Source organism: Neoarius graeffei, chromosome 13, assembly GCF_027579695.1.
Source record: "Neoarius graeffei isolate fNeoGra1 chromosome 13, fNeoGra1.pri, whole genome shotgun sequence".
Lineage (NCBI taxonomy): Eukaryota > Metazoa > Chordata > Actinopteri > Siluriformes > Ariidae > Neoarius > Neoarius graeffei.
The window spans coordinates 64,201,379-64,229,268 of record NC_083581.1 but is presented as its reverse complement, the minus strand read 5'-3'; the positions used below and the strand labels follow the sequence as shown (position 1 = coordinate 64,229,268).

The 27,890-nt window shown below is 41.6% G+C and overlaps 1 protein-coding gene across 3 annotated transcripts in view; it reads right to left on the bottom strand.

Moving 5' to 3' along the window:
* The window catches only part of ttll10 (tubulin tyrosine ligase-like family, member 10), a 31,961-nt gene extending 5,830 nt beyond the window's left edge, over nt 1-26,131 (bottom strand). For 2 of the 3 annotated variants that reach the window (XM_060936972.1, XM_060936973.1), the window contains exons 1-9: nt 25,734-26,131; nt 20,852-21,014; nt 15,744-15,862; nt 15,519-15,639; nt 10,143-10,228; nt 4,691-4,877; nt 4,416-4,587; nt 4,157-4,297; nt 2,150-2,266 (exon numbers count right to left, since the gene is read on the bottom strand). In XM_060936972.1, the coding sequence (XP_060792955.1) occupies nt 2,150-2,266; nt 4,157-4,297; nt 4,416-4,587; nt 4,691-4,877; nt 10,143-10,228; nt 15,519-15,639; nt 15,744-15,862; nt 20,852-21,014; nt 25,734-26,022 (1,395 nt within the window). In that variant the 5' untranslated portion in view covers nt 26,023-26,131. The remainder of the gene's footprint in view (nt 1-2,149; nt 2,267-4,156; nt 4,298-4,415; nt 4,588-4,690; nt 4,878-10,142; nt 10,229-15,518; nt 15,640-15,743; nt 15,863-20,851; nt 21,015-25,733) is intronic. The other variant, XM_060936974.1, reaches the window with a different exon arrangement.
* Between the last annotated feature and the right edge of the window lie 1,759 nt (nt 26,132-27,890).

Genomic DNA, 27,890 nt, shown 5'->3' with positions numbered 1-27,890 from the left:
AGGTTAACTGGCGACTCTAAATTGACCGTAGGTGTGAATGTGAGTGTGAATGGTTGTCTGTGTCTATGTGTCAGCCCTGTGATGACCTGGCGACTTGTCCAAGGTGTACCCCGCCTTTCGCCCGTAGTCAGCTGGGATAGGCTCCAGCTTGCCTGCGACCCTGTACAGGATAAAGTGGCTAGAGATGATGAGATGACTGTGTGCAGTAATTTACAGATTACTGGCATTTACCAAAAGACACTTTTGTAAATGTAGTAGGAATATTTAGTTTGTCATATGAAAATATTTACACACAACTTTATTAAAAGAATGATAAATGAGACTGTCAAGGAAGTGCTATGCAATTATTAGCTATGAATTATAGTTCATATAATATAATATAATATATAATATACAACCCCGATTCCAAAAAAGTTGGGACAAAGTACAAATTGTAAATAAAAACGGAGCGCAATAATTTACAAATCTCAAAAACTGATATTGTATTCACAATTGAACATAGACAACATATCAAATGTTGAAAGTGAGACATTTTGAAATTTCATGCCAAATATTGGCTCATTCGAAATTTCATGACAGCAACACATCTCAAAAAAGTTGGGACAGGGGCAATAAGAGGCTGGAAAAGTTAAAGGTACAAAAAAGGAACAGCTGGAGGACCAAATTGCAACTCATTAGGTCAATTGGCAATAGGTCATTAACATGACTGGGTATAAAAAGAGCATCTTGGAGTGGCAGCGGCTCTCAGAAGTAAAGATGGGAAGAGGATCACCAATCCCCCTAATTCTGCGCCGACAAATAGTGGAGCAATATTAGAAAGGAGTTCGACAGTGTAAAATTGCAAAGAGTTTGAACATATCATCATCTACAGTGCATAATATCATCAAAAGATTCAGAGAATCTGGAAGAATCTCTGTGCATAAGGGTCAAGGCCGGAAAACCATACTGGGTGCCCGTGATCTTCTGGCCCTTAGACGGCACTGCATCACATACAGGCATGCTTCTGTATTGGAAATCACAAAATGGGCTCAGGAATATTTCCAGAGAACATTATCTGTGAACACAATTCACCATGCCATCCGCCGTTGCCAGCTAAAACTCTATAGTTCAAAGAAGAAGCCGTATCTAAACATGATCCAGAAGCGCAGACGTCTTCTCTGGGCCAAGGCTCATTTAAAATGGACTGTGGCAAAGTGGAAAACTGTTCTGTGGTCAGACGAATCAAAATTTGAAGTTCTTTATGGAAATCAGGGACGCCGTGTCATTCGGACTAAAGAGGAGAAGGATGACCCAAGTTGTTATCAGCGCTCAGTTCAGAAGCCTGCATCTCTGATGGTATGGGGTTGCATTAGTGCGTGTGGCATGGGCAGCTTACACATCTGGAAAGACACCATCAATGCTGAAAGTTATATCCACGTTCTAGAGCAACATATGCTCCCATCCAGACGACGTCTCTTTCAGGGAAGACCTTGCATTTTCCAACATGACAATGCCAAACCACATACTGCATCAATTACAGCATCATGGCTGTGTAGAAGAAGGGTCCGGGTACTGAACTGGCCAGCCTGCAGTCCAGATCTTTCACCCACAGAAAACATTTGGCGCATCATAAAACAGAAGATACGACAAAAAAGACCTAAGACAGTTGAGCAACTAGAATCCTACATTAGACAAGAATGGGTTAACATTCCTATCCCTAAACTTGAGCAACTTGTCTCCTCAGTCCCCAGATGTTTACAGACTGTTGTAAAGAGAAAAGGGGATGTCTCACAGTGGTAAACATGGCCTTGTCCCAACTTTTTTGAGATGTGTTGTCATGAAATTTAAAATAACCTAATTTTTCCTCTTTAAACGATACATTTTCTCAGTTTAAACATTTGATATGTCATCTATGTTCTATTCTGAATAAAATATGGAATTTTGAAACTTCCACATCATTGCATTTCGTTTTTATTTACAATTTGTACTTTGTCCCAACTTTTTTGGAATCGGGGTTGTAGTTCATAGTTACATTTTATGTAAGCTTCTTTACTGAAGGACTACTTTCCATATTGCTGTCTTTGCCTTGTATCACTCAATGAGGTTAACCCAATAAAACACTCAATGACAGACACACATACTGAGGTGCTGTGCAAATATATTATCTCACCTTGAAGTCTTCATCAATCAAAAAGTCACAGCCAATTAGATCAAAGTAGCCCAGTTTACACTCCAGCTTTGATTTGACAGCCAGAAAGCAGTGAGTCATTATCTGCTGCATTCTTCTCTGTGGACACACACACACACACACGTGTGTATATATATATATATATATATATATATATATATATATATATATATATATATATATATTCCACAAAATCGAGTCGTACATGAGCTGATAGCCGATGAGGCACGTAGCACTGAGTCAGCTATAAGCCATGTACGACGAGATTGAGTGGAATAACTGTTTTATTCTATCCACATTCACTGGATTTTGTGAAACAGAGCATTTTTATTTTTTGCAAATTCCATAAATAAAATCTTTATACGAAACGTCCGACAAAATCATTTCCGCTTAGAATGTAAACAAACCAGCGAAATGACATGAGCAATTTGTGAAAAATGCTATAATCATAATTCTTGAAAAAAAAAACATTCTTACTATCAAATGCTTTTATTCCATATTTTGTTGCTTTTTGTGTGTGTGTGTGTGTGTGTGTATGCTTTGGGGTCTTCTTCTTCTTTAGGGTTTTTAGGATATGCACTTTAATGCACTTAAAGGTGCCCACAACCAACTGGGCTGGAGTGTGGAACAGGAGATATTGGGGTGTAGTAGGGTGGGATCTATATTCTTTTAGCTATTTTTCATCTCATCTCATCATCTCTAGCCGCTTTATCCTGTTCTACAGGGTCGCAGGCAAGCTGGAGCCTATCCCAGCTGACTACGGGCGAAAGGCGGGGTACACCCTGGACAAGTCGCCAGGTCATCACAGGGCTGACACATAGACACAGACAACCATTCACACTCACATTCACACCTACGGTCAATTTAGAGTCACCAGTTAACCTAACCTGCATGTCTTTGGACTGTGGGGGAAACCGGAGTACCCGGAGGAAACCCACGTAGACATGGGGAGAACATGCAAACTCCGCACAGAAAGGCCCTCGCCGGCCACGGGGCTCGAACCCAGAACCTTCTTGCTGTGAGGCGACAGCGCTAACCACTACACCACCATGCCAACCTTAGCTATTTCTGTTTCTTTTAAATACTTGATGATCATCATTTTTGGGGATTTGTTTTCGAGTAGTTTTTTTATTTCATCCTCGGTTGGTTCAGCAACACACGCCACCATTTTGTTTTTCTCTACTTATGGTACATGAGGGCGGCACGGTGGTGTAGTGGTTAGCGCTGTCGCCTCACAGCAAGAAGGTCTGGGTTCGAGCCCCGTGGCCGGCGAGGGCCTTTCTGTGTGGAGTTTGCATGTTCTCCCCGTGTCCGCGTGGGTTTCCTCCGGGTGCTCCGGTTTCCCCCACAGTCCAAAGACATGCAGGTTAGGTTAACTGGTGACTCTAAATTGACCGTAGGTGTGAATGGTTGTCTGTGTCTATGTGTCAGCCCTGTGATGACCTGGCGACTTGTCCAGGGTGTACCCCGCCTTTCGCCCGTAGTCAGCTGGGATAGGCTCCAGCTTGCCTGCGACCCTGTAGAAGGATAAAGCGGCTACAGATAATGAGATGAGACGGTATATGAGCTGATAGCCTAGTAGCAGAGTAGCCAGTCAGAGCATGCGATTGCTTATATCCAGAGAATGGGGATAGAAAATTTTATATACTGTATATAAAACTAATTTTTATCTAAAATCAAGAAAAAAAAGAAATGAAAACCAGTATACAGGATATGGCCAGGATGCAGGGTTAATAGTCTCAACTAAGATTAAATAGAAATTACATTATGTGTTAATGATTGACTTTGTTTCCTTGAGCAAACAGCAGACACTTTACACTGTTAAGTCTAAGTTAGAAAATGTGCATTAGATGTTAATTAACCTATTCAGTTCATTTCTAGTCACCTTAAACAAGTTTGTTAGTTAGTTTGTGAATTGGGAGTGTTTTTATAATTTTCTTACCATGATGACCCCAAACTTTACTAGAACCCAAATATAAAAGAACGCACTGTAAAAACACTCAAAACCCAGTCTCTCGGCAGATCCTTTGGCACCATGAACTTCTCATTAATGTAGCTGTTGAAGTGCTCCATGGACCAGACTGTATCCTCCTTCAACATGCTGTACAAAGGATTCTTCTTCTGCATATACTGTGTTTAAATCACAGGCAGTGATATGATCAGAACTGAGAACAGAGAGCATTTCCCAACATCCTGTATCTATGCAAACCTGATTAGAAGTATGTTATGTGGATAAATGAGAGCTTACTTGGTTGGTTAGGTGTGCAGTGAGGTTGCTGGACTTGGGGTCGTAAAGGTCACAGGTCAGCCGAACGTAACCATGACGAAAGAACACCATGTACGGTGAGGTGCAGGCGATAAGAAAGTATGATCTTACATCAAATTTTTTGCCCTTTAGGAGCAAAGGGTTTTGGATGTACCTTCAAAAAGCAAAATGTTTTGGTTTTTTTGTGTGCGCGCGCGTAAATACAAATCTGAAAATGATTATAGTTTCAGTTCTTTGAAGTTGTTCCTCATACACACCATTGAGCAATCATTGCTTCAGGTATTCTCAAAGGAATCTTCTTGTTTGTAGGGCTGCCTGCTGGCATCTGCATCCTGGTTCTGAAGGCTGCAATATCCTCCGGCGTGCGCAGGAGGAAAATGCCTCGACCCTGGTTCAATCCGGTTGGCTTGCAGATCCATATGTTGCTTTTGTCAGCACATAATCCTATATCAGGAACAGAACACGAATTGCTTCATGTGGAAACATTGGCTGTTTATGGTTTTTAGTTGTGTTAACAAATTCACCTGACATTTCAAGTCATATAGAGGAAACTCCTCATTTCCTCATGACTGTGATTGTTCCAGTTCTAGATGCTAATGTGATTAATACTGTATGTGTGTGGCAGTGTGGGGAAAACCCATTGTATATTACTGTGACTGAATTCTGGAAAACAACCAAAAATCATGAAAAAATTACATTACAGGCATTTAGCAGATGCTCTTATCCAGAGCAACATGCATCATACCCAGTGCAGCCTGGGGGGCAGTTGGGGATTAGGTGCCTTGCTCAAGGGCACTTCAGCCATTCCTGCTGGTCTAGGGAATCAAACCAGTGACCTTTTGGTCCCAAAACTGCTTCTTTAGCCATTATGCCATGGCTTCCCCCCCAAAAAAAAACGAACTGATTCTGAACAAAATTGAGTTTTAGTGTCAAAAATATCATTAAATAATATCTCTACTTAACATATAAATACATTGAACCAAAATGATGTGAGAATAGTTTTGTCTATGTGCCATAGCAAAATAGATACAAGTCTAATCAATTTGGTTTATTAATCAGATACTGGTTGTCAAAATGTTTGTGATGCTACTACACTGTTGCATCATTACCCAAAGAGAGAAGAGAACTTACACACTCCGTACATATGACAGAGGCCATCCATTATCAACACCAGCAAGTGTTGTCAGGCAAAACAAACCTCGCCCGGTTGCACTTATGATGAATATGAAGGAAGATATCGCGAAAAAAAATAGGTACCTTATAGGTACATGTGGCTACTGCTTATAAATAAAATTATTTTCTGATACCATATCCATACAGTGAATAGAGCATACATCTCATCTCATTATCTGTAGCCGCTTTATCCTGTTCTACAGGGTCGCAGGCAAGCTGGAGCCTATCCCAGCTGACTATGGGCGAAAGGCGGGGTACACCCTGGACAAGTCGCCAGGTCATCACAGGGCTGACACATAGACACAGACAACCATTCATACTCACATTCACACCTACGGTCAATTTAGAGTCACCAGTTAACCTAACCTGCATGTCTTTGGACTGTGGGGGAAACCGGAGCACCCGGAGGAAACCCACGCGGACACGGGGAGAACATGCAAACTCCGCACAGAAAGGCCCTCGCCGGCCACAGGGCTCGAACCCGGACCTTCTTGCTGTGAGGCGACAGCGCTAACCACTACACCACCGTGCCACCTAGAAAATATATATATCTCCACAAAAATGAAGCGTAATCCAAAAATGAACAATTTAAAAATCACGGAAGTAAAATATACCAAGTGTCTGTACTTTATATTATTCTACTCTTACCTCTTACAGTTTTCAAAATTGAAACCTCCAAACCGAGGCTGACATATATAGAATCAATTTTGTGCCAAAATGTTCATACAATACTTTTGAAATATCAAACAAAAACGACAAATCAAAATACAAAAAAAGAAGAAAAAGTCAATTTTTTTAGACTGGCAAACAAATTATTCGTGTAATCGTGCAAAATATCAGTCTATTACTCTTCAGAAACCTTTTATTTTTGTTCCGCGTCTTTCTCAGTTTTGTTTGACGTAATTTATTTTGGTTGCGATTCCAGCTTTCTCGTTTGCGCTCCCTGACTTTTTGCTTGCAGTTTTGGCACAAACTTCACGTGTGGGTGGGCTGTCCAGGAATGCATTCCCATTGGCTAACTTGTGTTTGACTGACAGCTACGCTCAGCCATTCCCTACTCGGATTCTGGCGGACTGTTTGATGAGTGACCGATCCATTGACGGTAAACAAGGATCGAGTGGACTTCAGTGGCGACTATGATATTGAATTTACACTTTGTTGAATTAATTCAATATCATAGTCAACACTGAAGTCCACTCGATCCTTGTTTACCGTCAATGGATCGGTCACTCGTCAAACAGTCCGCCAAAATCCGAGTAGGAAATGGCCGCAACAGCCTCCGGGGAATGGCTGAGCGTAGCTGTCAGTCAAACACAAGTTAGCCAATGGGAATGTATTCCTGGACAGCCCACCCACACATGAAGTTTGTGCCAAAACTGCAAGCAAAAAGTCAGGGAGCACAAACGAGAAAGCTGGAATCGCAACCAAAATAAATTACGTCAAACAAAACTGAGAAAGCCGCGGAACAAAAATAAAAGGTTTCTGAAGAGTAACAGACTGATATTTTGCACGATTACACGAATAGTTTGTTTGCCAGTTGAAAAAAATTGACTTTTTCTTCTTTTTTTGTATTTTGATTTGTCGTTTTTGTTTGATATTTCAAACGTATTGTATGAACATTTTGGCACAAAATTGATTCCATAAACATACACATGCTGTCGCCATGACTATAACTCTTATTTCCCGGAAATGGTCCGGTGCTACAGCTCAGTGGAACGCACTTTCCCTCTGTAATAAGCATAAACATGTCTGAAAGTTGATTTCTCCTTCGTCGCTGAAATTTTGAACATGTTCAAAAAATTTGTGTGACAAAATTTCTCTCAAAATAGCCGCAAATGCGTCGCTGGTGTTGCAAAGCCGTCACGAACCCTTCTCATGTCAGTTTCCGTGAGACAGGAAGTGCGAGTGTATCTCACTGGGCTGCGACAGCCTGCAACTAGTTGGGGAGACAACAATTGCGATAAAATATGCGAATATCAATTCAGTGTGATTCCAAGTGAAAATTGTCACTAATTTGCATATTTTATCGCAATTGTTGTGTCTCCAACTAGTTGCAGGCTGTCACAGCCCAGTGAGATACTACCCTTACACTCTTACTGTACATTCTTACAGCATGATGACCTAGTGGCTAGTGCCTCTATATGAGGCAGTAGACAAGACAAAAACAATGTTGACCTTTTTGGTAACCTTAACCAGATGACCCTCACAATGTTTGAGATTCTATTTGAGACCAATGCCCATCTATTCTGAAAGCTTCATGAAGATTGATCCAGCCGTTTTCCTGTAATATCGTTAACAAAAAAAAACAAAGCAACCCAACCAAAAACAATACCTCGCCCCCTGGTGGACTCTGTCCCAGGTGAGGTAATTATCCATTAAAGTGCATATCCTGGACCAGTTTTGTGTTTTTTGATATGAAAGTATGTCCCTTTACACATTCATCCAGAGGGGTAATTTTGCAGAAGGCCATCTGTCTACAGCAGAAAAAAATAAAATAACAAAACACGTCTGGAAAAATCCCAAGGAAGTCTGGAGCCAGATTCGTGACGTCACGTGCGGATCCGCCAGCAGGCTGAGAGATTCAGTGCACAGTCTGTGTAGACCAAGTTTCGCAGCTAGTGATTTTGCATTGAAATATGGAATTGTCGCCAGAGCTTCTAAACCCATGGATTCATGTATCAATGCTCATCTATCTGTTGTTACATAAATCATATTTTTTCTAATTACTATTATGTATTTATATATTTCTTCATTTAAAAGAGTACTGGCTACTGTAGGAGAAAGATTGCATAAGCTACACACATGGAATCAGCTAAGCAGGGTTGTATATACATTTAACGTGTTTGACAGGTCCCAAGATCTCAAGCCCTGACACGCATATCCCTTGATACATGTGAAGTAAGTGTATTATCGCCCAGCACTTTCGTGTTGTTTACTTTTGTGTGTGTCAATAAATAACATTATCCGTGTACCACACAAACACAGAAACACCTAATTTAGAGTATAGTCTCTCTTATTTCTTACCCTGGCAACAGTCAACTTGTGAATCGCCGATTTTCTTGGTCTTTTTCTCGGCTCTGCTTTGGACCATGGCTTCCGGGTGCCTCACACGAAGCGCTCCCATTTCTCTCTCATTGTCCGGTCTTTTGGAAAACGATGAGTACTAATCCCATCATGATTGGTGTTGCTACACCCTCCTACGATACATCTGTTAACCATTTTAATAATTACGTGATAATGTTGAAGAAATTTGCAGAAAACCACCAGGTCGTTTTCTCATAAACAAACCAGCGCTGACGTAGGATTCAGAAGGAGGCGTCCCGCATGCAACATCATGAAAATCAATGTTTGCTGGGAAATCCAAATGGCAAGTTTTTTCAGAGGCGGACGAATTCGCCTCAAATGACTTGATTTCAACTGAATTTTTCTGGTATTGCGCAAGGTAAAAAAAATTGCACAAAATGCAAAATGTGACAGATATTTGACCAAAGTTTAATATAAAATAGGAGAATTACATTGATCTTGCTCCTGAATTTACCCGTGATATGCACTTTAAGGTTGCAGTGGAAGCCAGAGTCAATCGCAGCTGACTTCCGGCAAAAGGTGGGGTACACTCTGGGCCAATCTATCACAGAGATTAACGAACATTCACACACATTCACACCTACAGGCAATTTAGAATAGCCAGTTGACCTAAACCACATGTCTTCAGACAGTGGGAGGAAACCCACACAGGAACGAGGAAAACATGTAAACTTCACACAGGAAAACCCCGGTCGGCCACAAGGTTCGAACCCAGATGTAACAAATACAGTACCATCAAAAGTTTAGACACACTTACACATTACTTTTGACTAGCACTGTATCTCATCTCATCTCATTATCTCTAGCCACTTTATCCTGTTCTACAGGGTCGCAGGCGAGCTGGAGCCTATCCCAGCTGACTACGGGCAAAAGGCAGGGTACACCCTGGACAAGTCGCCAGGTCATCACAGGGCTGACACATAGACACAGACAACCATTCACACTCACGGTCAATTTAGAGTCACCAGTTAACCTAACCTGCATGTCTTTGGACTGTGGGGGAAACCGGAGCACCCGGAGGAAACCCACGCGGACACGGGGAGAACATGCAAACTCCGCACAGAAAGGCCCTCGCCGGCCACGGGGCTCGAACCCGGACCTTCTTGCTGTGAGGCGACAGCGCTAACCACTACACCACCGTGCCGCCCCTAGCACTGTATATTAATAAAAAATAAATGTAATCATCAGACAGATTCTTTCCACACAGACATTAGAGAAACCAAGATGATGCTCATGTTTAAATGCTCACTTTTGGGGTAGCCAGACTTTAAAATGTTCTAATTTTACTTATAATTGAAATACATGCAAAAAAAGAAACATATTCCAGTTCAGGAAAGCCCATAGTAGAACAAAATCTTGTAGAAAATGTTGATATTTCACCATGGGAAGGGTTTTCCCATGCTGCCAGACGTTTTTAAAAACAGTTTCCACAACTGATCAGTCACAGCATACCGTCTTGCTGAGAAAAGAAAGCTTCCCTCTCATCTTTTACATCCATACGGAACGTGTCTGGAATAAACTCGGCCATCTTCAGTCTCCTACAAGGAAAAAAAAATGCAGTTAATTTCAAAGAACTTCCAAGAGAAAAAAGTTGACCAACATGTAATATTTTGTATGATATGTATGTAGGCGGTACAGTGGTGTAGTGGTTAGTGCTGTCACCTAGCGGTGTCGCACACGCCACCATTTTGTTTTTCTCTACTTATGGTATATGAGGGCGGCACGGTGGTGTAGTGGTTAGCGCTGTCGCCTCACAGCAAAAAGGTCCAGGTTCGAGCCCCGTGGCCGGCGAGGGCCTTTCTGTGCGGAGTTTGCATGTTCTCCCCGTGTCCGCGTGGGTTTCCTCCGGGTGCTCCGGTTTCCCCCACAGTCCAAAGACATGCAGGTTAGGTTAACTGGTGACTCTAAATTGACCGTAGGTGTGAATGTGAGTGTGAATGGTTGTCTGTGTCTATGTGTCAGCCCTGTGATGACCTGGCGACTTGTCCAGGGTGTACCTCGCCTTTCACCCGTAGTCAGTAACATTGACTGTAAATTTTACAATAACATACTGGCAACAGGGTTGCCAAGAAAGTACATAAAATGTTTTATACTGTACTGTAATAACCGTTAGGGCTCAATCTCCACCTATTTTTTCTTTTTCCTATTGGTCATTGTTTACAAGCACCCAGAGGAAGAAGGAAATGATACACACAGACCAGACAGTTGTCAGATTTTGCTCAATCGAAAGTTTACTGATAAAGCGTGTGTGTATCTCTCTCTCTCTCATATATATATATATATATATATATATATATATATATATATATATATATATATATATATATGTGTGTGTTCCCGTGCTGATGGGAGCCCTCGGCACAGTAACCCCCTAACCCCCAGACTACGAGAGTGGCTCCAACAGATCCCTGGAACAACATCTGAGATCTCTGTCCAGAAAAGCGCAATCCTAGGAACAGCTAAGATGCTGCGCAGGACCCTCAAACTCCCAGGCCTCTGATAGAGGACCTGAGCTTGAGGGAGAAAATCCAGTCCAAAAGGAGGAGGGGTGAATGGGGAATTATTTTTATTGATTCTTTTTAGCAAAGTGTTTACAAATCCATCTATTAATTATCCGTAACCGCTTATTCTGTACAGGGTCACAGGCAAGCTGGAGCCTATCCCAGCTGACTATGGCAAGAAGCAGAGTACACCCTGGACAAATTACCAGTTCATCACAGGACTGACACATAGAGACAAACAACAATTCACACTCACATTCAATTTAGAGCCACCAATTAGCCTAACCTGCATGTCTTTGGACTGTGGGGGAAACCAGAGAACCTGGAGAAAACCCACATACATAGAAAGGCCCACATCATTCACTGGGCTTGAACCCAGAACCTTCTTGCTGTGAGGCAACAGTGATAACTACTACACCACCGTGCCACCCGAAGTGTTTACAAATGCATATAAAAAAATGAGGTTAGTCCAGTCCACACCACCATTCTGTAATGTGCAGAGTACATGAAAGACAGACAGCACAAATTACATAGAATTAAAAATGCATAATCCAGTATATTTGCTAATTTGGCTTTTGCTTTTTAAGATAGCAACTTACAGTTAATGCAGGATGCAACTGAGCTGAAGGTTAAGGGTCTTGATCAAGGACCCAACCATAGCAGTTTGGCTCAAAACCACTGAACCACCACAACTATTTTATATTGCAATGCAATGCAATCTTTTAGTGCAAGTAAATTCAATGGTGGAGGTGGTTGAATCAATGCAGACTAGCTGAGCTAGTTGTGGTAACTTAGTGGTTAAAGTGCATATCACGAGTAAATTCAGGAGCAAGATCAGTGTAATTCTCCTATTTTATATTAAACTTTGGTCAAATATCTGTAACATTCTGCATTCTCTGCCATTTTTTTTACCTTGCGCAATACCAGAAAAATTCACTTGAAATCAAGCCATTTGAGGCGAATTGGTCCACCTCTGAAAAAGCTTTGCATTTGAATTTCCCGGCAAACATTGATTTTCATGACGTCATGTGCGGGACGCCTCCCTCTGAATCCTACGTCAGCGTTGGTTTGTTTATGAGAAAACGACCTGGTGGTTTTCTGCAAATTTCTTCAACGTTATCGCGTAATTATTAAAATGGTTAACAGATGTATCGTAGGAGGGTGTAGCAACACCAATCTTGATGGGATTAGTACTCATCGTTTTCCAAAAGACCGGACAATGAGAGAGAAATGGGAGCGCTTGGTCTACACAGGCTGTGCACTGAAACCGTGCAAGCTCGCGCAGCCTGCTGGCGCTTCCGCAGGTAACGTCACGAATCTGGCTCCCTTGGGATTTTTCCAGACGCGTTTTGTTATTTTATTTTTTTCTGCTGTAGACAGATGGCCTTGTGCAAAATTACCCTTCTGGATGAGTGTGTAAAGGGACATACTTTTCATATTTAAAAAAAAAACGAAATTCGTCCAGAATATGCCCTTTAAGGCTTTGAGTTACAGGTCAGAAGGTTATGTGTTTCAATCCCAGCACCACCAAGCTGCTATGGTTGGGACCTTCAGCAAGAATCCTAACTTTCAGCTTGGTTGTATTCTGCATCAACTGTAAGCCACTATCTTTAAAAAAAAAACAGCAGGCAACTGTACTGGATATATGTGTTATTTACCAGCTGGGAGGTCCGTATCGTGAAATACTGTGACCGAGGTCTTGAAAGTACTGAGTGAGGCCCTCTGGGCTGAGGTCAGTATTCAAGGCCGAGGTCACGGTATTTCACCATACGGACCGACCTTAAGCTGGTAAATAATATATTTATTTTTTTCTTTATCAAATTCTAACAGGGCGGCACGGTGGTGTAGTGGTTAGCACTGTCGCCTCACAGCAAGAAGGTCCTGGGTTCGAGCCCCGGGGCCGGCGAGGGCCTTTCTGTGTGGAGTTTGCATGTTCTCCCCGTGTCCGCGTGGGTTTCCTCCGGGTGCTCCGGTTTCCCCCACAGTCCAAAGACATGCAGGTTAGGTTAACTGGTGACTCTAAATTGACCGTAGGTGTGAATGTGAGTGTGAATGGTTGTCTGTGTCTATGTGTCAGCCCTGTGATGACCTGGCGACTTGTCCAGGGTGTACCCCGCCTTTCGCCCGTAGTCAGCTGGGATAGGCTCCAGCTTGCCTGCGACCCTGTAGAAGGATAAAGCGGCTTGAGATAATGAGATGAGATGAGAAATTCTAACAGAAAACGAGAGTGCCCAAAAGGGAAAACCCAGCCGAGCCGCCATTTTGAATCCTCATTCACGGCTGTAATGGAAATTGCTTCCTTCCATGTCAGGAAAAAAACCTACATTTTGCTGCCTATGTAGTCCCCTATTTATACAAAATTGAATAATTCAGGATTCAGCCATGTTTTTGCTCTGTGTTAGCAACAGTTTTTAGCTTTCTCCTGAAATGTTTTCTTTTATTTCTTCTTCCTCAGGGTAGTAAAATTCGCGTTCGCTGTGAACACTGTCGTTATCACTATCCATGCTGTAAAATTAATGCTGTTCTCCTGAGAAATGCTGGCAAAAATTTATAAGATTTTTGATAATCTTATAAATAAATCTTATAAAAAAAGATAAATGTTGACAAAAAAATGCTACTATGTTTGTTGTTGTTGTGAACAAGCGAGTCGCCAGAGGTCCATAACTGGGGTCCGTGTTGTAGGATACGGACCTGCTCGCCAGCCAATCAGAGCGCAGGATTTGATAGAAACCGGACTGTGAAAAAAATAATATATATTATTTTCTACTATGTAAGATGCAACAGAACCACTGTATCCACTGACTTGGTAACCACAGCTTCGGTTATCTACAGCTGAAAATGTTAGGCGAAAATGTTAGAATCCCTGATTACACAGTGTAAAAGTTATAAATTAAGCTTTATCATCAGTATGTATGTACACGAAAAACAAGCTTTATATATGTATAGTTTGCTCCAGTCTGCAGTTTCAGTTATTCGTGTTAGATCTTGGAACATATCCCACTGCAGATACGGTACGGCAGTCCCGTTGTATTACAGTACTTTACTGTAAATATGTTAACAGTTTTTAATGTAACTTTTTATAGTACTTTATTGGTAACCATATTACCAGTAAAGTAGTGTAAAATTTACAGTCCAATGTTTACAGTGCAGGAACCTTACACCTTAACTGTCTTGTTGCTATAAGTTACATCATTAACTTTTTTTTCCCTACAATTTATGCAACATCCATTCCAATCCATCCATTATCTGTAGCCACTTATCCTGTTCTACAGGGTCACAGGCAAGCTGGAGCCTATCCCAGCTGACTATGGGTGAGAGGCGGGGTACACCAGGTTTTCGCAGGGCTGACAGAGAAACAAACAACCATTCACACTCACACCTACAGGCAATTTAGAGTCACCAGTTAGCATACATGCCAACCTATACGGAATGTCCGTATTTTATACGGATTTGATTCAATAAACGTAGTATACGGGCGTACAAATAAAGTTATACGGATTCTTTAAAAAAAACTTCAATATTTATTTAAAGCTATAATCAATTCCCACAATGATAAAAGAGCACATAACATTTACAAATGTACTGTACACTACAGAAAGCACAAACAGCCAGTAAAGAGTCTTATGAAATCGCGCGTTATCTTGTGGTAGCGAGACTTCGTTCCACTTTTGATCATGCGCACACCGCATTGCGAGAATCCCGCCAACCGGAAAGTAACATTTTGTTTGAAACGCGTATTTCCACCTGAGTGACTTTCACTAGCGACTGAAAAGATTCTGAATGGGCACTCCGGCAAGATCAACACAGACACTTGCTGTGACATGCAGCCTCGTGAGGTATTGGTGCAGACTGCTAAAAAAAGCTGTCATGGAGTACAATTCAGAACATTAGAGTGACACTTTGTGTTTTTGTCAAACATTGGAGCTTTGTATATTGAATAAAAAGTAACTGGGATATATCATTGTTAATTATCATTCAAATTTTACGTAAATTATTTTAATTTGCATCTTATACGGATTTTATAAGGGAAATATGGATTTTGGTTATACAGGTTTGATTGACCAAAGGTTGACATGTGTGAGTTAGCCTAACCTGCATGTCTTTGGACTGTGGGGGAAACCGGAGCACCCGGAGGAAACCCACACAGACACGGGGAGAACATGCAAACTCCACACAGAAAGGCCCTTGCCGGCTGCTGGGCTTGAACCCAGGACCTTCTTGCTGTGAGGCGACAGCGCTAACCACTACACCACCGTGCCACCATTTATGCAACATGTTCATACTAATGTGATACTATATTACAGTATAGCATAATAAAATATTTGACCTGTGTCCTTTCCCATGGTTGATCTTGCTGCTGATCCTGTCATACTGTCTGAGACTGTTCAAAAGACCTATTTTAGTAGTCAGGACATTGTTGTTTGGGATCTGGTACACCAACTGCTCTCCTTTTGATGAAAAAGAAAATGATTAAAAAAAAACCTTGCAGTTGAAATGCATTGGTGCATGAAAGTGCATTGTTGGAAAATCCCTTTTTTTTAACCGCAGTCACCTGCTCTGAAGTGGTTGTAGGTGCGTGGAGATATCAATTCACACCATTTCAGTCTGTAGTCCAGTCGGGTTTTGTCATAAATGCGCTGCCAGCCTTTGCTCTCACAGTATGGAACAACTCTAAAAAAAAATATCAAGTGTAATTTAAAGTGTAGTGTAATATAAATTAGCTGTGAAAATTAATACAGATTTGATAAATGATTTTCACAAATGTCACATAACACAAAAAGACTTAACCATGTCATATGTGTCATGGTGATAGGAGTCATTCATGACATGATAGTTTATAACCAGTTGTATTACATTTTTATGTTGTAATTGTCTGTAATTGCAAATATCATTGCCATAATGTTTGATATGAGGGAAATTTTTGCGAACTGTGTCCCAGTTGTAGTATGCTGCCTTCGAATGGAACGTGTGAGCTCGTGATTATGACATATAGGAAGTCATGTACATGAAATGCTTGGCATTCAAGTTATGTCATTGTTAGAACACTGTTGCTCGGCAACAGCACCATGGACGCCAAAAGACTCTTCGTTCAGGTTAATGTTAAGAAGTTTGCAAGTTAGCAGGCGAGTAACTTATTGTTACTGAAATGGAAAGGCGTAATGAAAAGATGAGGCCTTTGGGAATATCAACATTTTCCTCAGACATATTATAAAATTACAAAGAAAATTCTATACGACTAAAATGACAATATATTAACTTTTCATCCACTGAAAAAGTACTTCCATGGCCTCTACCATTTGGGAAAACGTCAGCAAACACATCACGTTTCGTGAACTTGGTCCTTTCAGGAAATTTCCACTTCCAAAGTCATGAATACCACAAGAGGGGGATGTTCATATGGACTCTTCTCGTGAACAATGTAAATACGACCCCATTTGAAGGCACCAATAGAATTTGTTCTGTTGGATATCAGCTGCAGAGTTTGGTGGGGAAAGACGACACTAATAATGACATAAACAAAATTAAGTCGAGAGGCTATCACACAGAAGAGGTAATATCATTAACAGGGTTGCCAGCAAAACTTTCCAGCCATACATAATCTCAAAAACCATACAGAAGACCTCAAACTAGCCAAAAACAATTTGGTCACTGGAAAAGGGGGACACATTTGTTCTTTTTCTCAGCTGTTTCAGTTTCAGCCAGAAACAAGGTCACTGTAGCACACACTTATTTCTGGTGCACAAATATTATCCAGTCCATATACATCACAGACACATGGCCTGCACTTACATTTTGCCTTTGTTTCAGGACATTTGTTACATTTAACATTTACATTCTGATTCTTTGCTGTAATAAAATAAACCCTTAGCAGATAAAGTGTTTTTAAATCTGCCTTATGTGGTGTAAAAACCACCACCCTGGCAACCCTGACATTAATCCTCGTGTCCTCTGCTCCTCCTCCTCTACTGAAAATGTCATCATGCAAGCATGGGACAGAGTGAATACTGCCCCTTTTGCTGGGTTTCACGTGACGTCACATCCGCCTCATTAGTTATTCAAAACTTTAGCTGGTGGTCTACCAAAGCTCAGTTAACAAAGCATTTGCACGGAGAAGGTGCATCGCTCGCATGAAAAATGCCTTACGCTTGCGTTGTTTTAGGTTGTTCAAATCGATCAAACTGTGAAACTGATAAGAGTTTCTTCACGGTTCCCCGTGAACTAATAAAAAAGGCTGAACGAACAGGATTTCACAAAAAAACGTCGAGAAAGGTGGCTTTTGAACCTCTCACTGAAATCGAAGGGAGCCGAGTCGAAGCATGCTCGAGTTTGCAGTGATCACTTGGTGAAAGGTTTGTATTTCCCTCTCAGCTATGTCTTTAGTGTTTTCCAAGTACTTTTCTTGCTACTGTATGTGTTGTTATTTTATGGTGCTTTTTTTTTAGTCACAAAGCGCTAAAAAAGACTGTAGGGGTCTATTCGATTGCACATAGCAATCTTCTGAATATATCTAAAGCGAGCAGTGGCTTCTAGATTATGAGCGTACTCTAAGTTATTGCTAGTTGTTTGCACTGCGGCAGCCATTTAGACCACCAGCTGTTTCACTTCTGGTGAAACCGCTAAGAAAACTCACGTGACTGAAACCCAGTAATAGGCCTTGATTAGTTACTATTTTTGACCACTATGGAGCAAAAAGGGTATTGCAGCTACATTTAAAATGTGCGGCATTGTGAATGATGTCTTGAATAAACAGGGGTTTTGTACTTTTTGCTTTCTCATAACTTATACAGAACATCTAACTCTAAATTTGTCTTTCTTTTGGTTTAGAAGCTCCCAACTGTTATTTATGCTTGTTCGAAATGGTTAGAAATGTGACTGAATTTATGTTAAAATACCTAGTAATATAAGAAAATAAATATTTAAGAAAACAAAAATAAACAACTTTCAGTTAGTCATTTATCAACCAATGCTTTCTGAGGCCAAAGTATAAGATATCTTAAGACAGCTTCCCCAGGTATGTATCAAACATTTGTCATAGTACGTACAAAAATTAGCACCTTGGCTCTCGATATCAAACAATTTGATATGCAATATGACTGGATTTATGCTGTCAGGGTGATTTGTTACAAGATATGACACCATTTATGACACATTTATGATGTGGTTATTTCAGTGTTATGACACAGGAGTCAAGGAAAATGTTATGCTAATGCTTAACTGATAGTGATTATTCAGTAAAGTTTAAACAATTATACAAATTTTACTATACATTTATCCAATTCAATTTATATATATACAGTGGGGCAAAAAAGTATTTAGTCAGCCACCAATTGTGCAAGTTCTCCCACTTAAAAAGATGAGAGAGGCCTGTAATTTTCATCATAGGTACACTTCAACTATGAGAGACAGAATGGGGGGAAAGAATCCAGGAAATCACATTGTAGGATTTTTAATGAATTAATTGGTAAATTCCTCGGTAAAATAAGTATTTGGTCACCTACAAACAAGCAAGATTTCTGGCTCTCACAGACCTGTAACAACTTCTTTAACAGGCTCCTCTGTCCTCCACTCGTTACCTGTATTAATGGCACCTGTTTGAACTCATTATCAGTATAAAAGACAGCTGTGCACAACCTCAAAAAGTCACACTCCAAACTCCACTATGGCCAAGACCAAAGAGCTGTCAAAGGACACCAGAAACAAAATTGTAGACCTGCACCAGGCTGGGAAGACTGAATCTGCAATAGGTAAGCAGCTTGGTGTGAAGAAATCAACTGTGGGAGCAATTATTAGAAAATGGAAGACATACAAGACCATTGATAATCTCCCTCGATCTGGGGCTCCACGCAAGATCTCACCCCATGGGGTCAAAATGATCACAAGAAAAGTGAGCAAAAATCCCAGAACCACACGGGGGGACCTAGTGAATGACCTGCAGAGAGCTGGGACCAAAGTAACAAAAGGCTACCATCAGAAACACACTACGCCACCAGGGACTCAAATCCTGCAGTGCCAGACGTGTCCCCCTGCTTAAGCCAGTACATGTCCAGGCCCGTCTGAAGTTTGCTAGAGAGCATTTGGATGATCCAGAAGAGGATTGGGAGAATGTCATATGGTCAGATGAAACCAAAATAGAACTTTTTGGTAAAAACTCAACTTGTCGTGTTTGGAGGAGAAAGAATGTTGAGTTGCATCCAAAGAACACCATACCTACTGTGAAGCATGGGGGTGGAAACATCATGCTTTGGGGCTGTTTTTCTGCAAAGGGACCAGGACGACTGATCCACGTAAAGGAAAGAATGAATGGGGCCATGTATCGTGAGATTTTGAGTGAAAACCTCCTTCCATCAGCAAGGGCATTGAAGATGAAACGTGGCTGGGTCTTTCAGCATGACAATGATCCCAAACACACCGCCCAGGCAACGAAGGAGTGGCTTCGTAAGAAGCATTTCAAGGTCCTGGAGTGGCCTAGCCAGTCTCCAGATCTCAACCCCATAGAAAATCTTTGGAGGGAGTTGAAAGTCCGTGTTGCCCAGCGACAGCCCCAAAACATCACTGCTCTAGAGGAGCTCTGCATGGAGGAATGGGCCAAAATACCAGCAACAGTGTGTGAAAACCTTGTGAAGACTTACAGAAAACATTTGACCTCTGTCATTGCCAACAAAGGGTATATAACAAAGTATTGAGATGAACTTTTGTTATTGACCAAATACTTATTTTCCACCATAATTTGCAAATAAATTCTTTACAAATCAGACAATGTGATTTTCTGGATTTTTTTTTCTCATTTTGTCTCTCATAGTTGAAGTGTACCTATGATGAAAATTACAGGCCTCTCTCATCTTTTTAAGTGGTAGAACTTGCACAATTGGCGACTGACTAAAACTTTTTTGCCCCACTGTACCTTTTTTTTTTCAAAATAACTATTAAAGGTGACATATTATACCCTTTTTCCACACACTGACACAGTTCCCTGAGGTCTGAAAGAAATGTCTTTGAAAGGTTTTGGTCAAAATACCACCAGGATAAAGCACCACAGCTCACTCTGTCTGAACAGCCCTGTTCAAAACGGCCTATTTGAGTGCCTGTTCCTTTAAATGATAATGAGATACTGCTCACCCCACCCCCTTCTTCCTCCAGCCTCATAAATATTCATCCACAAAGGCAGCTCTTATGCTGTGAGTGGAGATACTCAGATGATGGCATGTAATAATGCCCATGAACTCCCCTTGTGACATAGAAAGGGGAGACAAATCTGAACGGCTTCTAGAAGCTCATGTTTTCTGAAATGGGCAACTCAAAAGAAACTGATTACATTGTCTTATTTCAGAGTTTGTGGATTGTAGGCACTCCAGCTACCCAAATGTGTGTGCACAAGCACTGAAAAAGTGAGATTTTCATATGTCCCCTTTAATATTTTTCTTATATATATATATATATATATATATATATATATATATATATATATATATATATATATATATATAGAGAGAGAGAGAGAGAGAGAGAGAGCATTCAATCATTTATAGGTAACACATGCAGTATTTTTACTGATTTCCTCTGTCCACCTAGATTTGTGCCAGCTCACTTGTCTGACGTGTGAGATTTTGAATCCATCACCTCAGACTGAGCAGTCACTCACTCGCTCACTCATTCACTCACATGGAGGCTCCATTTCCTCCTCCAAAATAGAAGAAGGGCTGTTCTGGGCTCTTGTCTCTGTTCCTCTGTAGATGTTGTACCTGTAGATCTCGTTTCTGATGCTTTACTTGAGCCATCTTACTCACACACATACTCCGAGAGTGCTCGATCAAGCAGACAGAATCTGGTCAGTTGTACAAAGGGGAGAAAAAAAAAAAAAATATATATATATATATATATATATATATATATATATATATATATATATATATATATACTGTATATCTCATCTCATCTCATTATCTCTAGCCGCTTTATCCTGTTCTACAGGGTCACAGGCAAGCTGGAGCCTATCCCAGCTGACTACGGGTGAGAGGCGGGGTACACCCTGGACAAGTCGCCAGGTCATCACAGGGCTGACACATAGACACAGACAACCATTCACACTCACATTCACACCTACGCTCAATTTAGAGTCACCAGTTAACCTAACTTGCATGTCTTTAGACTGTGGGGGAAACCGGAGCACCCGGAGGAAACCCACGCGGACACGGGGAGAACATGCAAACTCCGCACAGAAAGGCCCTCGCCGGCCACGGGGCTCAAACCCGGACCTTCTTGCTGTGAGGCGACAGCGCTAACCACTACACCACCGTGCTGCCCGTAAATAATAATAATAATAATAATTTAAAATTAAAAAAAGTATTATTTTAAAAGTTTCTCTCAGTGATGTCTTAAATTATAAGGTGCAAGGCAGGCTTGCAGGCGGCACGGTGGTGTAATGGTTAGCACTGTCGCCTCACAGCAAGAAGGTCCAGGTTCGAGCCCCGTGGCCGGCGAGGGCCTTTCTGTGCAGTGTTTGTATGTTGTCCGTGTGGGTTTGCTCCGGTTTCCCCCACAGTCCAAAGACATGCAGGTTAGGTTAATAACTGGTGACTCTAAATTGACCATGAGTGTGAATGGTTGTATGTGTCAGCCCTGTGATGACCTGGCGACTTGTCCAGGGTGTACCCCGCCTTTCGCCCGTAGTCAGCTGGGATAGGCTCCAGCTTGCCTGCGACCCTGTAGAACAGGATAAAGCAGCTAGAGATAATGAGATGAGATGAGAAGGCAGGATTGCCAGATCCACTGTGTATATTGAATTAATGTTTTGCAAGCTGGATTTTTCAAGAGAAAACAGTAAATCCAGCCTGCAATATAGCCTGTTATTGTAAGTATGTGCACGGGTTTTGTTTTGAACTATATTGCAGCCAAGAAAAAGGAAAAAAAAAATCCCAGTGTGATCAGTTAAACTCCAAATCAAGTTGCATCATCAAGAATATCTCACAGAAGAGATATGCTTCCATTTCAACTAGCATTTGAATACAACAGTTTATTTATTTATTTATTTATTTATTTTTAAATAGGCCTACTTTCACAGAATGAGGAACGCTTCAGAAAGCTTTTAAAACTGTGTAAGAAATTTAAACGGGGAGCCCAAGTAGTGCAAAAGAAAAGATTCCCCTGTTGTCCAGAGACTGTGAAATTGGCTATGTTGTCTGGATGGGAGGGACAGCATACTTTCATTCCCCTGTCAATCACAGTAACACAATGGGTATCTGTCAGCTGTTGTATGAGAAAGATGGTAGCGAGCACTTTCCTCTGACTGTGTTGTGCTGTCTTGTAACATTCTTGAGGAAGCACACGTTAACTTTCACCATCTAACCATTTTATCAGGTCGAGTATATTACTGTGACTGTGCATCATTGAGCCCCAAACCATCCCAATGAATCAAAATCAGTCCAGGTTGGTTGGTAGTGTATGATGAAGACCAAATTATGGAGAAAATGTTTTAAAAAAGAAAGAAAGAAAAATGCAATAATCATAATAATGAGTAAAGATGCCACCCTGAGAAACTAATGCTTGTGTCAGACATTGGTGTTTCAGCCTTGCGTATGTACGGTACGGCGTATCAGGATACGTGGCAGTAAGAAAGGTACGTCACAGCATCGCCAGCTTACGTAGTTAATACTCTAGGATGCATAACACGATCTCCTTGTACGCCAGGGTGTGGCGTATTTTTAAGTCCGCGCTTAAAAATCCGTAGCAGCTTTGATACGTCAGATATACATTACGTAAAAACGAAAGCTACGAAGTAGTGACACAGCAGGAACGTTACTCGGACAGTGACACAGCAGGAATGTTACTTGGACACCTATTACGCTGTGCGAATGCTTTAGGTGACGTGTCTGATGAAGGTGGCTCTGGGGCTGGCTGGGTGGATGCGGTTAATGTTTTCCCTCTTCCCTTTTCCCTTCTTGGGTCCTGACTTCTTCACTGGCATGATGCTTTCTTGACTGTGACAAATGACAACGAGCGCAGCGTGAATGCCACAGATACGCCGCAGGTACGCAGCAGCAACGTCACACATAAGAATCAAACACCACACTAACAAAATGGTTATGCCGCACCAACACATCATATGCCACGCATACACCTCAGTACGCCATAACTTCACGTCCCTTGAACCCCATACAAACCCCAGATACGCCACAGTAACACCACACATACGCCGTCTACGTCACAGGACTTTAATTTTGGACAAAATACACCTCATTTCTTGGCGTTTGACCTACACACTACTTACGTGGCAAGATACGAGACAGTGTGACACAAGCATAACAATGTGAATATGGCAAAATTTATATTTTACAAGTTGGGAACTGGACTGATTTGATTGATCATTGGGATGGTTTGGGGCTGTTGTGTCAATGATGCACAATCACAGTAATACACTAGACCTGAAAAAAAGGTTAAAGTGCTAGTCTTACAAAAAATGACATCATAAAATCCTGAGTTTTCTGTGTGAAAGGCTCAAATAGGTTGTAAAGTTCACCGATAAATAAAACATTAGTTCAAAAAAGAATTTTTTGTGTCTGAATTTTGTTCCAAAAATCATTAAAAGAGGGGCGGCACGGTGGTGTAGTGGTTAGCGCTGTCGCCTCACAGCAAGAAGGTCCGGGTTCGAGCCCCGTGGCTGACGAGGCCCTTTCTTTTTTTTTTTTAAAGATATTTTTTTGGGCTTTTTGCACCTTTATTGGATAGGACAGTGCAGAGACAGGAAACGAGCGGGAGAGAGACGGGAAGGGATCGGGAAATGACCTCGGGCCGGAACCGAACCCGGGTCGCCCGCATTCATGGCACGGCGCCCTAACCACCCGAGCCACGACGCCCCCGACGAGGCCCTTTCTGTGCGGAGTTTGCATGTTCTCCCCGTGTCCGCGTGGGTTTCCTCCGGGTGCTCCGGTTTCCCCCACAGTCCAAAGACATGCAGGTTAGGTTAGGTTAACTGGTGACTCTAAATTGACCGTAGGTGTGAATGTGAGTGTGAATGGTTGTCTGTGTCTATGTGTCAGCCCTGTGATGACCTGGCGACTTGTCCAGGGTGTACCCCGCCTTTCGCCCGTAGTCAGCTGGGATAGGCTCCAGCTTGCCTGCGACCCTGTAGAACAGGATAAAGCGGCTAGAGATAATGAGATGAGAATGAGATTAAATCACTAAAAGCTTGTCCGCCATTAGATCGCTGTGATTTATTGGTCAGCGGCGCTGCATGTGTGACATCATATGCGCAACTGCCTTCTTTTGTAAAGTTCTCTATACAACTTTACGACAACAAGGATGAAGAAGTGACTTGGAGTAAGCACGTTTTGACTTGCTTTGAGATCAGTAATTGTCTGTTGTCTATCTAAGTATTATATTTAGCCACATAGGAACTACCTTAAAACGTTACTGATCTGACTAAGGACAACAAATAAATTCAAGCAACAGGCTAAACACAAGCTCGACACTTCCTGTGCGACGGTGAGCTCTTTGGGATGGCGCTTCTGACTTTTGTTTCCAGATCGTAGAAACTGCTCTGTGTACCAGATATCGCTCAAATCCTTCTATGTGAATCTGCCTCACAAATTTATCTTTTTCAAAATGTATGGCATAGACACCAAACCGTCCCGTTGGCTTGGCGTTACCTCTCTTTGTCCGTACAAATCATTCATTCATTCCGTAAGTGTCCTGCTGGCTTTGGGCTATATATAATGGATCAAAATTCCACCTTTTTTTTAATCAGCTACACATGAACAGCTTCGAACGACACATCTCTTAGGAGGCGTGCTTTGATTTTAATTTTGTTTTGGAATTTTAAAAAAATGCTAAAAACGTGCTACATTTTGCAAAGCAGACGAAGCCAGAAATGGCACGAACTTTCAAGCGTTGCGCGTATGATGTCACTTCCTTTGAATTAACAGTAGCTTACCAGGAACGCATTTGTGTAATGGCGGACTCAAAGAGCCAGACTTTACCGGCTAAATAGAACAAGTTCCCGGTCTCGTATTAAAATACAATTTAGACAGTAAACTATTTAACATGTCTAGTTTTATAAGGTATACTTTCCAAGGGTGATGTCATTTTGGTAAGACTAGCACTTTAAATGGTTATAATTTTGTTATAGTATGGTAAACGAGGAATGAAGGGAACAGTAGTATCTAGAAAGGTTGTTAATTTATGCCATGACTATTTCGCAGGTAATGAATATACAAACAAACCTTTGTGCTCAGTTTGGACATTTCAACTCAAACCTTTTGTCAGGTATTAAATTATGAAGCAAATACACGGGTATTTCTCACACAGTGAGATAATATCCGCAATATCTGTTCTGCTTTTTCTTTTCTTCTTTTTTTAACGACTTTAGTTAACTGAGAAATTTTGCTTTGTGAACCCTGCTCATGGCAAACATGTTCTCAGGTAAGACAATGCAAATCTCAGGAGACTCATTAACATGGCCTGGTCAAGCTGCAGTAATAACTACAGTAGAGAGAGCTGAGTTAATAACAGTGTTTCCCCTCTCCCCTTTACATGCACGCACACACACCTGCTGCAGCGCCATCTGCCTGGATCACCTGTTCTCTGTTCGTCCCCTGAGCATCTTGCCTTTTCCCAAAAGACTTCTCCACCTCTGTCCTCTTATGCTGTTTATCTTCGCCCCCAGGCTCCAGTGTCACTGTCTTTTCCAGAACGTCTGGCAGATGGCCCTGCTCCTCATCGTCCGCCTCTCCTTGCCGTTCCTCTGTGGTTGTTGGAGAGTCCGTGCAGACATGATCTTCTCCATGCAGCTCCTCACCACTCTGAACAACCTTTACCCTGCTCCCAGCTGACATCATGATCACTATCACTGCCCGCTGCTGACCTAGATTACTGGAGCGGAAAAAGTATTTTCCACCCGCCGTGTCATGAAGACCTGCCCACCTGCAGCCTGTGTGGATGTTGGGAACAGAATATGCTGAATAAGTGCCTGTGCCAGTCATTCTTCAGCTCTGCAAAGGTGCAAGCCTTTTGTATCATGTGACAGTATGCTGCTGTACAGAAAACAAGGATTCATGCAAGAAAGTCAAATAATTAATGATCGTTGCTGAAACACAGACACCTTGGGATTGATTTGGCCACATTTTTAAAGCAAGACACTACAAGTCAATAGGATCATTAAAACAACAACAACAACATAATTTAAAAACACGTGTTTGCCAGTTGATTGCTGACATTCTTTGGATGATGTTACCATGAACACATTCTTTGGCTGGATGGTTTATTGGAAAATATTTTCTTTATTGTTTAATCAAGAAAACGAGACCGTCAATGACGGCATAGCTCACTCCAGCCCCGTCTTGTCCAGAAGGAATGATCTAAAATGGGCCACGTTACACAATAAATATTGCAAGCTCTATACAATATATACAAGCTATATAGAGAAGCAATATACACCCTAGGAATATCAATCTATTTGCCAGAAAGAATCCAAAACGGCGAAGAATTGACCAAGAAGAAGCTATTTTTGTTGAACTGCCCATTTAAGGCTTAATTAGTCCATAACTTCATTAATAATTGTAATTAAGCAAATCTGGGTAGAAGTTATATGCACACTAGGTACCCGTATCTTCATGCCAGAAAGAATCAAAATCACTGAAGAATTTTGGGAGAAGAAGCAATTTGTGTTGGAAACTGCTCATCAGGGTTTAATTACTCCATATCTTCATTATTAATTGCAGTTATGCAAATGTGGGTAGAATCCATATGCACCCCAGGCAGACCTACCTTCCTGCCAAAAGGAATAAAAATCAGTGAAGAATTGTGAGAGAAAAGAAGCGATTTTCGTGAAATGTGGACGATGGATGACGGACAACACATGATGGCATAAGCTCATCACCTGTCGGCTGGATGAGCTAATAGACATGCACTGTTATTAAAAAAAAAGTATAAAATCTAGCATCAATCCAACAATTACGAACATTCTCATCTCATCTCATTATCTGTAGCCGCTTTATCCTGTTCTACAGGGTCACAGGCAAGCTGGAGCCTATCCCAGCTGACTACGGGCGAAAGGCGGGGTACACCCTGGAGAAGTCGCCAGGTCATCACAGGGCTGACACATAGACACAGACAACCATTCATACTCACATTCACACCTACGGTCAATTTAGAGTCACCAGTTAACCTAACCTGCATGTCTTTGGACTGTGGGGGAAACCGGAGCACCCGGAGGAAACCCACGCGGACACGGGGAGAACATGCAAACTCCGCACAGAAAGGCCCTCGCCGGCCATGGGGCTCGAACCCGGACCTTCTTGCTGTGAGGCGACAGCGCTAACCACTACACCACCGTGCCGCCCAAATACGAACATTCTTCTGTCATATCATTTCAAAAAGTGATAGTGAACATATAAAATCTGCTGAATTGTTACATTTTTAATTCTACAGTGTAAGATTAGACAGTATGCAATGTATCCCAGTGACTGATGTTACCAAATGGTAATTTCTAACTGTAGTGTCTTGCTTTAAATAGTCTGTACCATTTGTAGTCACTTTGCCAGACAGGTGAAGAAAGACTACAGTAATAACAACAAGAGAAAAAAAAATATATGAGTGATTCCACGCTTATGGGTACTGAAATGGGGACATGAACTTATTTTTAAAAATTCACCTAAAACCATTTCTTTTTTTACCATCAGGTCACAAAACATGTAATCTTTAATGA